Source organism: Rhineura floridana, chromosome 15 (genome assembly GCF_030035675.1).
Source record: "Rhineura floridana isolate rRhiFlo1 chromosome 15, rRhiFlo1.hap2, whole genome shotgun sequence".
NCBI lineage: Eukaryota > Metazoa > Chordata > Lepidosauria > Squamata > Rhineuridae > Rhineura > Rhineura floridana.
The window spans coordinates 26,316,833-26,332,367 of NC_084494.1; the positions used below are offsets into that span (position 1 = coordinate 26,316,833).

Below are 15,535 nucleotides of genomic sequence, written 5' to 3' on the forward strand. Positions count from 1 at the left end.
CCAGGAAAACCCCACCCCCTGGAGGAGTATCATTGGTGCAAGAGGATCTGTCACAAGGAAGAAGCAGCCAAAACAGGCTCCATAATGAAAAAAAGACAGCCAGTTTGGGAAAGAATTTTAAAATCCATAACATCACCCTGACAGTGTTACCGTCTGTTGTATGGTTGTTATTGGTAATTACATTTATGTAGCTGCACATCAATACAATTCTGTAGGCAGCTTACAAAATAAAAAACTAACAGCATATAACAGGTGTGGGAAAACGTTGCCCCTCCAGATGTTAATAGATTCCAGCTCTCATCAGCCCCAACCAGCATAGCCAACGGTCTGGGATGATGGGTGTAGTAGTCCAACAACATTTGGCCACAGGTTCCCCACCTCTGTCATACAATATATATATTGTACACAAAATACAATAAAACCATCCTATTACTGATTCACCTTCTGACCACATCTGAAGAAATAATTCCGCAGCAATACAACCTGTCTGTTTAGTAGAAGGAGCATGAACCATATGACACATAGAAGAGTGTGTGAGGATGCAAAACAGCAAGAGGAACCATCAGACATTCTTCAGTCCCATGGGAAGGTCAGATCCAAACCCTGCATATTCGCATGATAAAAACGGTCAAAGCGTTCACTCTGTGCCACTGTCAGGTAGTTCTTCCAGTCCCCAGAGGTCACTGAAACGACACAAGAGGGACTGGTAAGCATAAGGAAGTTCAACCAAAATTAGTTCAATGGAGATTAGAATCCTTTCCCCTCTTGCTTAGGGCTGTCCCTACCATTAGGAGATGGCTGATGCTGGGGGTGGGTGGGTAGCAACACCATGCCCTCTGACAGTTCCCTTTGGGTCATCCTTTCTGGCCATTGACATCTCCCTGAAGCTGCACCCCAGCAGCAGTGATGCTTGCTTGTTGCTACCCTGGGCTGGATGGCTCTCTCACCCATTTACCTTCTCCCAAAGCATCGCAGACAGCACCAATATGAAAGGTCCCTGACTGAGTGAGCAGGCAGAGAGGCAATCAGACACAGACCGTGAAATAAAGCAGGCATTGCACAAGCGCATGCATTGCTCTATCAGGCAGTGCCCATTGGCACCATAATCCGGCAGTGCCCGTTGGCATCATTGCAGCATTTGTTTGAGTTGGCAGTAAACAGGCTGCAGGCAGAGCAGTGAGCAAGTGGTAGCGAGGGTGCTGGAGGAAAGAACTGTGTTAACCCTACAGCCCATAAGTTAGCATTCTGACCCCAGTGTGGTGGAAGACGCCATCCCACCTCTAGTGTTGACGGTGCAAGGGTGAATCAAATGCTGTGCATGAAATGGGGGTGGGGATGTAATGTTGTCTGCCTCAGGAAGCAAAATGTCTTGTGCTGGCTGGCCCTGTTTGCCTTCACCTGCTGTCGCTCCTGAGCAGCCTTTCCAGATATGATGCTAACAGGACTCTTTTTGCACACAACAACAACAACAAAAGATTGTCCCAAGTGCCTCCACATCAAAATCTCCCTCTCAAAGGAAACCTTACACAAACTAGCTTTCCACTTCGCTTTTCGAATAAGGATTGCCAGTTAGGGAAGGCACAGAGAGCCAATCATATCACTTCAGCCTCTGCCATGTTTCAAAAGATATCTGGGCTCCTGGAATGTTCAACCCCCACCGGTGCTTTTGTACAATGTGGCTACATATAATCCCCACAACTGAAATATGAAAGGGGCCTGCACCATACATTAATTCTGAATGAGGCAGAGAAATGTGAGGGGAAGTTCAAGCCAATTCCACAGCCTTTCCTGTCTCCCACCTATTTTGATCATATCTAGCACAGATCAGTAATTCACAGTTACAGCCCTTTTGTTGATTTACAGAAGTGAAACTTGAAACCTGTGCAATGCTGGGATTGCCCTCAAGACTGAGTCTGGATCCTAGCAAGACGGAGACACTGCGGGTTGGTGGTTCCCGAGTTTGGATAATTGGTCAGTTGCCTGCTTTGTATGGGGTTGTACTCCCTCTGAAAGAGTGGGTCTGTAGTCTGGGGGTGCTCCTCAATTCATCTCTGTTGCTAGAGGCCCAGGTGACCTCAGTGGTTAGGAGTGCCTTTTACCAGTTTTGGCTGATAAGACAGCTGCGGCCGTTTCTGGACCGGGATAGCCTGACCATTGTTGTCCATGCACTGGTAACCTCCAGGCTGGATTACTGTAATGTGCTCTATGTGGGGCTACACTTGAAGTTAATTCAGAAGCTGCAGCTGGTGCAAAATGCTGTGGGGAGACTGCTCACCGGGGCAGGGTATTGCCAATATGTTACCCAGCTGCTGAAAGAATTGCACTGGCTGCCCATTTGCTACTGGGCCATGTTCAAGGTTCTAGTTTTGGTGTACAAAGCCCTATACAGCTTGGGACTAGGATACCTGAAAACCATCTTATCCCTTATATACCCAGTCGATCCCTGAGTGCTGCAGGTGAGGGCCTCCTGCAGATATCTTATCAGGAGGTCTGTTCCACACAATACAGGAAATTGAACTTTAGTGTAGTGGCATCTATTCTTTGGAATTCCCTCCCCTTAAATATTAGATAGGTGCCATGTCTGTGATCTTTTCAGTGCCTACTGAAGACCTTCCATTTTCAACAAGCCTTTTAAGTTGAGACCTTATCCCAGTCTGTGTCTGCGTTGGAATTGCTTTTTAATATGTTTTTAAAGCTTTTATTTTCTTTTTCAAATATGTTTTTAAAGCTGTTTTGTTTTAATATATTTTAAAGCCTGCTTTTATGATGTTTTAAAGTGTTTTTAGTGCTTTTGTTTGCCGCCCTGGGCTCCTGCTGGGATGAGGGCAGGATATAAATCAAATAATAAATAAATAAGCTATCATCTATGTAGCGTTGGGAAATGCTTTATGTGCTGAATTTCTCTGCAAGCAGATGCTATGGACACAGAATTTGTTAATGCTATCATAAACAGCCCTGAGGCAATAGAGCCTTGAAGGCATGGGGAATCTATGGTCAGGAGGTCGCACTCATCAATTGGCCTAATATCAAATGGCCCTCAGCACCATCTGGTTCTCCAGATGATGCAGGCCTATCCTTGCTCTCCAGATTGCTCCTCTTGGCGTTGCTTTCTCTGCCGCTTTGTCTGTGTGTAAGCATGAGAGGTGGAGATTGGACAGGGTGGCAAAAGGAGCAAAGCAGCTATGTAATCCTGCAATGGGGAAGCACCACCCACCACCAGCTCTGACCCCACCCACCATTGGTTGCAGCTCCTGATTGACTTTATCTGCAGTTCAACAGCACTATCCTCATCCCTGACCTTTAGGTCTATTGTCATCTGACTTCGCAAGCATCCCTTTCTTATGGGGAAAAACGCTCTCTTTCTGCTGAGGTAAGTAGGCCATTCTGCCATTCTTCATTGTCTGGAAGGAGGTGTTTTCCATTACAGAGTCAATTTGGTGGGTCTTGAGCTCCTTGCCAAGGAAGTGACAGATCCTCTCTATGCTACTTCGCAGGTTCTGTGCAAAACAAGAGCAAATGACAAAGGCAGGAATATGAATCCACACACTGTGGTGCTCTGTGGAGACCTGCCCCTTGATAGGCACACAGAGGAGCTTGGTGCCATTTTGCAGGGCACCTTTGGCAAGACTGCTGCCACCTGTGTGTTGGGCTCTCAGCCTCTGCTGTGCAGAGAAGGCAAATGGAGGAGAGTACAATCCCGGCTTCTCTCAGTCATTTAAGTGACTGTCATCTAGCTCGTCTCAGCAGTCTTTCGGGCCCCACAGCTTGAGGGAACACCCATCATTTGAAGCAGCAGGAGACCGTGAAGTAAGTACAGAACAGCAGGCTGTAGTGCAGCCTCTCCCAACCCCTTGGGTCCCCAGATGTGTTCTTATTTATTTATTTTATCTTATTTATTTCCCATCTGTCCTCTTAGAAAGAGCCCAGGGTGGCCGGCAAACAAAAACACTAAAAGCACTCTAAAACACCTTAAAAATCAAAAGACTTTAAAACACATTAAAATAAATTGTCTTTAAAAACATATTTTAAAAACGCTTTAAAAACCTCTAAAAAAGTAATTCCAACACAGACGCAGATGTTGCTGGGCTACAATTCCCATCCGCCCAGCCAGCATGGCCAATGTCCAGGAATTATGGGAACTATCGTCCAGCAAGATCTGGGGACCAAAAAGTTGGGAAAGGCTGCTGAAGAGCATATCTGATTTGATATGAAACAAAGGAATGGCACTCTGCACGTGATATGAAGCTCTTTGCCATTATGTCATTTTCATTTTATTTTTAATCCTCACGTGGAAAGGTAGCAAGGAACTCTTGCATATGTTCAGATATATCTGACAAATAGTACCAGGAACTTTGAAAACCAAAAAGGGGGCAACCCCACAAGGTGAGGAAACTCTAGATGTGTGGATATAACCAAGGTTGGACCCACACCTGCTCCAGGTCTTCAAAAGTGATGAAAAAGACGTTGTCTCTGTTCTTCAGCTGCAGCCAGCCTTTCACATGTTCAAACCAGGAACCATGGGATACTGGAAGAGCAAAACAAAGGTAAATATAGGGATGTGTGTCATGGAAGACTTAGAGAATGCACTAGCCAGAAAGCTTGACAAGAATTGCTATTGTTTCTCTTAAAGAAGAGCAGAACAGCAACAGGAAACTCTTGACTCCCAGGCTAGTGACTATATAACGACATTATCCACACAGGGGAGAACTGGAGTCTGGGATAACAACTTGCCAATTTCTTTTGGACTCCGTTTCCCATCAGTCTGAGCCAGCATGGTCAATAGTCAAGGGTGACGACACTCGCAGCCCAATAACAACTGCAGTGCCACACATCCCTCATCCCTGTGTTAAGGACTTTCTCTCTGCCACCGGTGATAATATATAATATCACCTCACAATATTGGACACTTCACCATATGGCCTCTCCACATGTTCAGACCATTCGCTACCTGTCAACAACATTTATTGTTGTTCTTTTTTAGAAGGAAATAAGTTTAAATATTATTGCCAGGAGTATAGTGGCAAATTCAGAGGTTCAGGGTCCCTTCATGTTTGTCACAGCCACGTCCCCTTTTTTTTGGTGCTGGGTCGAGAATGTGACCCCTGTTAATGCCTTCTTCCACAACAGCAGACATCCGTAGGAGCCAGTCAGCACGAAAGAGGAGAGTGTTGGCTGCTGAGAAGAGTCTTCTCAATGGTTGACTCACCTCCTTTCACTCTGAGTGGCTCCAATTAGCAGGAAAGGACAAAGAAGCATGTTAGAAGACTCTTCTCAGTGACTCACACACTCCCTTTTCATGCTGATTGGCTCATAGGATGATGGAGACATTGGGACCCTGCTCCCAAAAAACTAAAGGGTCTAAGACCCACTGAGACCCTGGATGACTTCACCCCTGATTATAGCATCTTCCAAAACCCTTCTGATTTATCCTGATGGAATTGTGCTACTATGATACGATTCTAGGGATGGTTAAGAAGAGAGCCTTTGTGTCACAGGGAATAGAGTGTTGGACCCAGAACAGAAGGGATTAGCTGATTTGCCTCTTTCTGTACCATTTCCAATCAGGAACTCCTCCAGGTACTCCTCGAGAGTGCCAGGGTCCTTCCATCCTTTACAGCTCTTGGAGTAATGGTAGCACAAGATCAGCACATCCTTGGGGTTACGGAGGGTGTAAATAACCTGCAAGGGAGGCAAGGGCTACATTTAGGGAGGGCAGCAGGACCAGCCCTAGCTTTACATATAATGAGGCAGCTGAGTTGGGTGTCATTAAAAGACAGAAAATTATTAGGTATTCCATTTATTATGGTTATATTTTTACTGCCAGGAAGGGGGAGAAGCACTTGTGGGATTTTCTGCCTCAGGTGCCTATGTTATCAATCAATCAAATATTTATTCACTAATATGCAAGAAAATGTTGGGCTGCTGTGACTAATAGGCAATACTGCTTCTAGTTGTTTTCCATAAAGCCTGCAAGTTTGGAAAAGTAACACTGTTATGTCTTTGCTGGCTTGAGAGCAGACACTCCAAGGCCAGCCGTTGTCATGGTAACGTGAGATAGCAACTGGGAAAGTTCTAACAGAGTCTGTGAGTTGTGTCTTCTGTATATTGCCTCTGAACTGAGAGGTTGTCTTCTGTGTTTACCTTTGGAGAGAGATGTACCAGAAGGGGGGTGATTGAAGAATCTCTACATGTATTTACTCTTAAGCCTGTTGGCCTTAATGTCTTAATAAAGACTCTTAACCTGATCTAATGCATCTGAGAAGTTTCTTGCTCAACTTAACTCCAACGTAACGTATGCTGTTTCACGCAAGAACCGCCACCATCAACAGAAAAACCTTGCAGTTTAAGAATGTACCTATAGCCAACAGATATTTCTATACAACTTTAAAAAGCAGGGAAATTGGGCAGCTATAGTGAATGCATCAGGGGAGCAGCAGACCTGACCTCCTATCTAAGATATTGTACTGCCCTACAAAGTTGTCAATATGCAAACACAATTTGGGTTGGCCTTTCACAGTCCACTCCACTTCCTGTGTAGCTTGAAAGAATTTGCTAACATGTGCCTCTGAGCATATGGTGAGTGGTGGCAACATCTGCAATCAGCATAACAACAACAACAATAATAAATGTAACACCTTTCTGTAAATGGCCTGCATCAAGTACGGACTGTCCACAATCCCCCATATCTGTATTGCAGCCAGACAGGAGCATTGATGGGCTCTGTATGAGTATGATAATTACTCCTCTCTTACCTTGGCCTTGGAGTGGAGAAAGGACTTAGGGAAAAGGCTGAATGGCAGATGAGCAGCCAGAAGCCTGGGTGGAGGATATTTCAAGGCGATCTTCAGGCCTTCAAAGGTCTCAATCCAGGGTGACCATTCCCCTATTTTCTCACTGCGAACCCATGAGGGGTCCCATTCATGCCGGATCCATCCCAAGATCTCCATCATCCAATTGGAACCTAGGAGGGAGTAAATCCGTCATAAGGTTGCCTCTTCTTCCCCAGCCCTCATTGTCATGTAGTGCCTTCGCCAACCTGTGCTGGTCAGAGCTAATGGATGTTGTAGTCCAAAACATCTGAAGGCACAAGGTTGGCGTAGGCTGGCATGTTATTCCCACTTCCATTCCATTCCCTGCTAATAATTTACTTGCCCCTTGTAAAATCAAGAACAGGATTGTAAGAAATGGAATGGATTTTTGTGAGCAACTAGTTGCTCAGCAGCCTACATGAGTGGCATGCCTAAGTTCATGACCAGTTCAAAATGGTCATATGCGTATTATTTAATTTAACAGGCTTCTATGCTGCTATTCAGGCAAGATTGCCTCTCAAAGTGGTTTACAATAATAATTAAAAATTATAACTGAGTATTTTGTTGCCATGAGGCTAAGCAAGAGTCCCCCAGTGCCACTCTCTGGAAGTACACCTGCAGGTAAAAGCGGAACCTCTGTTTCACTATGCCCCCAACTCCCAGCCCATATAGCTCTTCAAGGAAGATACCCTGGCTGATAGTATCAGAAGTCACCAAAAGGCCAAAGAGAATCAACAAGATTGCACTTCCTCTGTTTCTCTCCCAAATTCCCAATGCAGATCATCAACCAGTGACTGAAGACATTTTGATGCCAAACCAGGCCTGAAGCCTGAAATGGATCAAGATGATCTGCTGCCTCCAAGCACATCTGAAGTTGCACAGTCACAACTCTCTTGAGCCCTTGCATAAGAAAGAGATGCTGGCAATTAGGAGGTAGTTATCACAAAGAGGTCCAGGCAGCCCTCTTGAGAAGAGGGCACAAAACCTTCTCTTTCAAGCTAGCTAGAACAGCCTTCTTCTACAATGAGGCATTTAAGACTCCCTGAATCCATCTACTCAACCAGGGCGAGATTAAGCTGAGGAGGGCCTCTAGGCTGATTGGTGTTTGGGGGGCCCTTCTCCCTACCTTTCCGCTTTCTTTGCAGCAGCGCACATTGTGCGCGCAGGTTTGCCATCAGTCAAGATGGCGGCTGAGGTTTCCCTAAGGGGCTGAAGCCTCTGCCGCCATCTTGGTTGATGGCAGCAATGTACGCATGTAGCACGCCTGCATGCCATCAACCAAGATGTCGGCAGAGGCTTCAGCCCCTTAGGGAAACCTCAGCCGCCATCTTGATTGATGGCAAACCGCAAAAAACAGCGGAGAAAAAGGTAAGCGAAGCAGGGGGATAGTGGGCGGTTCGGAAGCTCTTGTCCCATGATAATATTTTTTAGCTTATGCACGGGCCCCCAAGAACTCTGGGCTCCTAGGCTTCAGCCTACTAAGTCTAATGGATAATCCAGCCCTGTCAACCCCTTCCAGCTTTGAAAGCCAAGATGGGCTAGGGCCAAGGTACTGGGTAGTTGACTAAACTTACTTAAGCTTCTTGTCCATGCCCTCAGGCGGCAATAACTGAAACTGATCCCAACCAATGTAACCAGATGGTGCTCTGGACATCTCTGGAACTGTATCAATTGCAGCATCAAGGGCAGAGCAAAGACAAGTAACTTTGTCCTAGAAGTGCTTTGCAAACTTGTCACAACAGGCTTCTGAGGGTTTTGATGATTTTGGCTGTGAACTAACATTCAGCAGTCGCTTAACTACCCTGAAAAGCTCTGCTGGATGGCTAACTCAAGAACACAATGGTGGTGGAAAAGTCACCATCAGCATCACATGTTAAGCATGGTAATTTGCCTAACCTGTGCTCAATCAGCTCCACTATGAGACTTGTGTAACCTGCATTCCAGCTGTCATACAACCTGTTTAATCATCTGAAGCTCCTTAGGAAACCAGGTGCATTTTGGGCTTGAAAGCACTGGAGAGGGCACTTAAGAGTGATCCTGTTGATGGCAGTTTCCATCTCACCATTTCATAATGAGATCAGGACCTCTGCGGAAGTGTCATATGTGTAACAGGAAAATCCCTCAGAGCATCCACTACTGTAATATGCTGTATGTGGGCAGCCCTTGAAGACTGTGGTGCAGCTGGGTGCTACCCAGTTGGAGTTGACCTGTGACTAGGCATGGAAGGATCTGTCAATTTCAGTTCTCTCAGTTTCTCATTTTTCCAATCTTAAATTCAGTTCTCATTTCTGCATCAATTTGCAAAAAAAAATTTTTTTTTTTAATCCTTATGAAAGTTTTCCAGTGTTGTAGTGCAGATTTCTCCTAATAAGCACATTTTTGCAAGCCGTTTCTCCTAATGTAATGCATTTTTGCATGTTATTTTCACTAATAAATTCATTTTTATGCACACTTTCCCCTAATATATGCATAGTTTTGTAAACATTGCTTGGTTGGAGAACTGCATCACAAAATTCAGATAAGTTCGAATTTCAAAGCATGGCTGTGTTTCAGTTCTCCTATCGTTTTGGAAAGTGCAAATTTGATAGATTTGGCTTTAAATGCAAACAATCTAATTTCTCCCCCATCCTTACCTGTGACAGGCCTTCTTGGTGACAGTTCCCCATTTGTGGAATGTCTCCCTGGTGAGGTGTGCCTGTCTCTGTCATTATTAATGTTCAGGAGGAATTTAACAACATTCCAGTTTACCCAGGCATTTGATGACTAAAAGATACAATTTCTGATAATTTGAAATTATTAACTGTGAGGTTATATGACTGTTATAAATGTTTTTTGATGTTTTTATAGTTTTAGAAATTTTAATTGTTTTCAAGTGTTTTAAACATGTTTTTATTTCTATTTTTTATATTACTTTTTAATATCATTGTGTTTGCTGCCCTGGACTCCTTTGGGAGGAAGGGCAGAGTAGAAATTTCATAAATAAAATGAGATGAATAATAATGTGCTGCTGCCACTTCATATGGCCTTTCCCTTAATTTTATGAACATCATTCATGGCTCTCATTCCACACCTTCTCTTTCTTACCTGATTGGGGGTAAGCGATATTCAGTACATCATCGTCCAAGAGGCGGAATTCATTTTCCACATAGCTAAGTGATTCGGCTGAGTATATCACTGTGGGGAATGAGATCCCCTTGTGGGTGAAAAATGTATCTGATGACATTGGAAAAGCTCTAAATATACAAAGACATCAAAATAAATAAATCAACATACTGGAGCAAGAAAACTGTAGAACTTGTTTCAAAGCATTTTAAATCTGATGGCCTCAACCTTTCTGACTTGGAGGTATTTTTAAAGGAGCACCCATCAAATCCAGGGCTACTGTAAGAAAGGGAGAATTTCTGAATCTATAATATTACAACACAAACACCCAACAATAGACTAAATCTAGAACTAGGGAACAACACTTAATTCCTATGTAGCCGTTTCTTTTTCTCAAATTAAAATAAAACTGTCTTGCACATGAACTCTCCTTAGAATTATTCCACCCTGAGTGTTCTTAAAACTGTCACCCTGGCTTGTAGTGTTCATTTGAATTCCCAACTGTGTCCCTGAGGAGGACAGGTCAAAACATTTAACTACACAGTTTTAGACCTCTTTCTCTCTCTCTCTCTCTCTCTCTCTCTCTCTCTCTCTCACACACACACACACACATACATATAGATATATTGATCTTGATAATATGTGGATATATAAGAGAGAGACAGTTACAAAAGAGGAAAATTGCCATGTTGCTTCCTTAAGGCTTGTGACAAGATGTTACATTATGATGTCTTCTTTTGGGTTTTCCAAAGAGCATGAGAAGCTGCTTGTGAAATGCCCAAGAGCAGTGCTCTGTTTTTTAAAATAATAATAATAATAATAATAAAACAAATAAATAAATAAAACAAAAGGTTTGTAAAAAAATTTTTTTTTAAACTAACTTTTTTTAAAAAAAAGAAATCACACCACTGTCAGGTACGCTGCAGGCAACCTCCTGGGGGCTTTGAAGGTGTGGAACAGGACACTTAGCAAACAACCCCTGAGAGCCAGATTACACATAATGTTGCTTATATTTACAGAAAGCTTGAGAAACCTCAGGACAATGAGGGTGGAAAGGGGGGATGAACTTCCACAGTCCTGACAAAAATCCCTCCTATGAGGCTGCTGTTTGTGGTGCCTGTGGGCCAGGAGGAAGAATGTCAGTTCTGAATACATCTAAGATCAGGCTTTAAGACTCATTAAAACTAAAGTTCATTGCACGATGAACTCAAATCCCCCTCATTTAAATTGGGACATAAGACCAGCTCACTTTCTTCTGATTGGGGTAAATGGAGAGGGCATCTTGGTATTTATCAATCTGCGTACCATGACTAACAAGGAAAATCAGAGTGGTTCCCGGTAGTCTTTCATGTTACCATGTCAGACTGTGTCATTAACAAAGTGTATTGAGGCAGATCAGGGAGTGCCCAACTCTGTTGCCTCAGTTTTTCCAAAAAGTTAAACCATGGAAGGAATGTTGAACTAAACATATGGGTTGCCATTCTCCTCTGAGTTTTGACTGTGAAACCATAAGCAGTGGAGTTAAAACTATTGGGGTGGCCTGCTTCTTTCCCCTAACAAAGAATAAAAACCTCTCCCACCCTTTTTCTTTCTTTTTAAAAATACATTTTAAAGGTTTTGTGCACGAAACCCCCTGGATGGATCTGCTTGAAATTTGGCAATCAAGTTAATACTCTGGATAGGCTCCTTTGCTTGAAATTTTAATCCACTTATGTGAGAAAGAAAAAAGATTTAGCCATTTTTAGATTCCCTGCTCATATTGGGCTCCCACTGGGAAGAAGGGTGGGATATAATAATAATAATAATTTCACAGATCAGAGTTGGGCCCGAATAACAAATTGAATTGGAACAATGGAGAGCTGATCTGAAACAGGTTGGGCTGCTTCCAGACACTACAGATGCAGATACAAGGTGGCTGCTGCACATCCTTAGTATATGTGCATAAATAGGGGGGTGCAGGAAGGTCATTCCCACCCAAAACAAAATACACACACACACAAAACCACAGATTGCTTGTGGACTGATTCTTACATTGTGGCCTTGGAGCTGAGGTTGATAGGACTATCCTCCAAGGCAGCCTTTCCCAACAGGTGTGCCTCCAGATGCTGTTGGACCACAACTCCCACCAGCCTTAGCCATTGGCAATGCTGGCTGAGGCTGATGGGAGTTGTGGTCCAACAACATCTGGAGGCACACTGGTTGGGAAAGGCTGCTCCAAGGCATAGAATTCAGGAAGGACAAGCATGAACTAATTTCCACAGTAAGTCACAAGGGCTGTAGAACTTGGTCCAGATGTTCCAGGGAATAATTTTTAAAAGGAGGGCTTTTTGAAGCCAATACGGTATACATTTGGCTCTCTGGGATCACAGCTGGCCCGGTCTTGCGGAAGAATAAGCCTATTGTCTCAAATGGTGGGTACAGAGGGTGGGGAATTGGCACTGCTTGGGCCTCCTGCTCACTAGCTTCATTGGCTGCCCAGCGCACCTACCTGCTTTTCTGCTGGAAGGTGCCACAGGCTGCCCACCTACCCAGCAACACTAGGCTCTGCTCTTTGTTTCCCGCTCCATCTCCTACCTCTCTCATTCTGAGGAAGAACCGAGTAGGTCCTTCCTCAGAGCAAGACATTCTGAGGTGGCTAGAAGAATGCCTGCGCTACCACAACCATTTGCTTCAGCAGCTGCAAATGATGCTTAAACTGATTTCCCCCCCCCCCAGGTTTAAACAGGATTTCAAACTGTCTCTCACTCTGCAGAAGAACTCCCTTGGCTCTTCCTCAGAGCAAGGCAGGAAGGAGGTAGAGAGGTGGTGATGTAGAAACTGCCAGTGCTAATGCAGAGGCAAAGCAAAACTGAGACCAGACAGTTTTCATGTCAGCAAGCAGAGTTCGGCTGTTTTCCTTTTGGAAAGGAAAGGAGGAAAGCAGCTTTCAGTGCCCCCTCACCTGATCCTCAGCAAGCCTAAAGTCCTTAATATGGGTGAGACTTGGCTTGCTTTCTCCTGCTTTGAAAATACTCTTTCAAAATATTGGTATTTTCTTTCAAAATACTGATCATTTGAAAGAAAATATAATTTGAAAGAAAATATCAATATTTTGAAAGAAAATATCAATATTAATATCAATATTTGGGGGGAGGGAAAAATCAGACTGATAAAAGCACTGGATAGCGGACAGATAATGAACTCTAGTCAATACTGCCTGTTAGGTGGATGGAATACTTTCAACATGGCACCAGCCAACAGATCCTATCCCTATTTGCAACCAGTGGAAGAGTGATGATAGTTCAGGGAGGAGAGCCAGGTGGAGCTGGTCTCTCAGCAAAGCCACTCTGCATTTATTATTTATCTATGATTACATTTATATCCCACATTTCCTTTAGTCTGTGAAAACTTATTCCATAACCCATTTTTCTGTCTTTTAAGGTGCCACAATAAGTAGGGATGTGCAAGGTTCAGGGCCCAGTTCAGTGATCCTGAACAGGCCTTGATTTAGCCTTGATTTGGACTGGATTACTCTGGGCTGGACCCAACCCATGCCCAATCTAGGCCCCCAACCAAATCAAGGTCTTTGCATTCATTCACAGTGGGGGGGGGGTGTTGTCCAAAGATTATATGTAATTAATGCCACAATTTTTTTACATGCTGCTTTGTGTTCATGATTAAAAGACGGGCTAATTAAATCATACTCTGATATTTGCAATGAAATTGGACAAGCCTGGCTATAATTCTATCAACATCTATAGTTAAGGCATGTAGCTTTTACGTTAATTTCAAGACACACACACACACGCACACACACACAATTGCTTGTGGACCAACTCTCATACTGTGGCTTTGGAACTTAGATGAATATAACCCAAAGTCCAAACTGGAGCAAAGACATTCATTAACTTATTGTTGTGATACCTCCCAGAAGGTGGAAAATTTGAATCGGAACCTCCAAAAAAGTTCCAAGATAAAGGTTTTTATGAATCAAAGGGGTACACATTTGGCTCTCTGGGACTTGGACTTGAAACAAAGCCTTTCAAACAATTCCCCCTCCTTCTGGCCCTAAATGATCCCCCTACTCACCGCAGAATTCAATCTGGATCACACTTTCTCTTACCTGCTTCCTCTGCTCTTTCCTTCCTCTGGTTTTTGCCTTTCCAGTAGCAGGCCACATGACATGAATTTTTCTCCCCATTTGGAACCTTTGATCTTCTTAAAGCATATTACACGACTTGTTGCTTAGCTGAAAACATTCCCAGAGCAGCTTACATAAGAGCAAGAAAATTGGCATAGAAAGAAGACATTTGCTATTTTGCAGCTTTAAAATTGAAAATACACACCCCCCCCAAAAAAAGCCCCAAAAAAGGGACAGGCAAAGAGGAGAAAAAGGAAGTTCAGGCACCGGTTCTTAAAGTTTCAAACTTCTTAAAGTGATAAACACATCAAATGCACTCTGTTCAGGTGCTAAATAGAGCTAATCTCTCAGCAGAGCCAATAGTGTGGGCTCTGCAGTCATATTTCTCCTGCTGCTGTACTCGTGTACAATATATGAATTTAGGAGTGAAGCAACACATTTCCAATATCCAAAGCGTATCATCCCAGCAACCCTGCCAACAATCCTTTAAAGTAGGCCAAGATTATAATGTGTTTTAAAGTTTGTTTTTATGATGTTTTAATGTTTTTGGTGCTTTTGTTTGCTGCCCTGGGCTCCTGCTGGGAGGAAAGGCAGGATATAAATCAAACAACAACAACAACAATGTCCCCATGTTGCAAATTCCAGGCAGCTGTGGCTGACACCTTCCTCTTTCAACAAGCCTTTTAAATAAAGACCTTATCCCAGTCTGCGTCTGTGTTGGAATTGCTTTTAAAGATGTTTTAAAAGCTGTTTTCCTTTAAATAAGTTTTTTAAGATGTTTTAATATGTTTTAAAGTTTTCTGTTTTTAACATGTTTTAGAGTGCTTTCAGTGTTTTTGTTTGCCACCCCGGGGGCCTTCTGCGAGGAAGGGTGCGATAGAAATTTAACAAATAAATAGGTGGTTAGAGAAGAAGCTGTGGTATGTTTGCTCCAAGCCACAGTTTATCTTGTTCTATTTAGTAACAAGGCCAGAAATCAGGCATGTGTTAAAATAAATGAATGTTATTTAACAGATATAAGAAATTATGGAATGATCTATCTGACAAAGTGCACCTGGCACCAACACTGTTATCTTTTCGGCGCCAGGTCAAGACTTTCCTCTTCTCCCAGGCATTTTAGCATGTGTTTTATATTGTTTTAAAAATTTTGAATTGTGTTTTAAATTGTTTTTTAAAAGATGTATTTTAAATTGCATTTGTTTTTAGTTACTGTAAACCGCCCAGAGAGCTTCAGCTATGGGGCGGTATACAAGTATAAGAAATAATAATAAATAATAAAATAAAAATAAATAAATAATAAATAAATAATAAATGTGTGTGTGTGTTTTCTTAGTATTCAGGATCCAAAAGCGTGTGATTACAAAATAATGAGTACTGGTTTCATTTATGTTACTCTTGGCAAAACCTTCTCAGAGAATAAAATACATGCCTGCCTGCAAAGCCAACTCCCTCTCCACAAGATCTTTCCCTCACTGACAGCTCTCACACAACCCCAGTTATGTTC

At 43.1% G+C, this 15,535-nt stretch overlaps 1 protein-coding gene across 3 annotated transcripts; it reads right to left on the reverse strand.

Moving 5' to 3' along the window:
• Positions 1-154: 154 nt before the first annotated feature.
• LOC133370539 (sulfotransferase 2B1-like) lies at positions 155-14,534 on the reverse strand. Of its 3 annotated transcripts, none has more exons than XM_061596993.1 (7): positions 14,014-14,534; positions 9,894-10,042; positions 6,753-6,961; positions 5,553-5,679; positions 4,431-4,525; positions 3,299-3,497; positions 155-683 (listed from the first exon to the last, which is right to left on the reverse strand). In XM_061596993.1, the coding sequence occupies exons 1-7, from the start codon at positions 14,073-14,075 to the stop codon at positions 574-576; spliced, it is 951 nt and encodes a 316-aa protein (XP_061452977.1). In that variant the 5' UTR covers positions 14,076-14,534; the 3' UTR covers positions 155-573. The 3 variants fall into 3 exon arrangements, with proteins under 3 accessions (XP_061452977.1, XP_061452978.1, XP_061452979.1); XM_061596994.1 differs by having other exon boundaries at positions 13,980-14,049; XM_061596995.1 differs by lacking the exon at positions 3,299-3,497 and having other exon boundaries at positions 600-683; positions 14,014-14,427.
• Between the last annotated feature and the right edge of the window lie 1,001 nt (positions 14,535-15,535).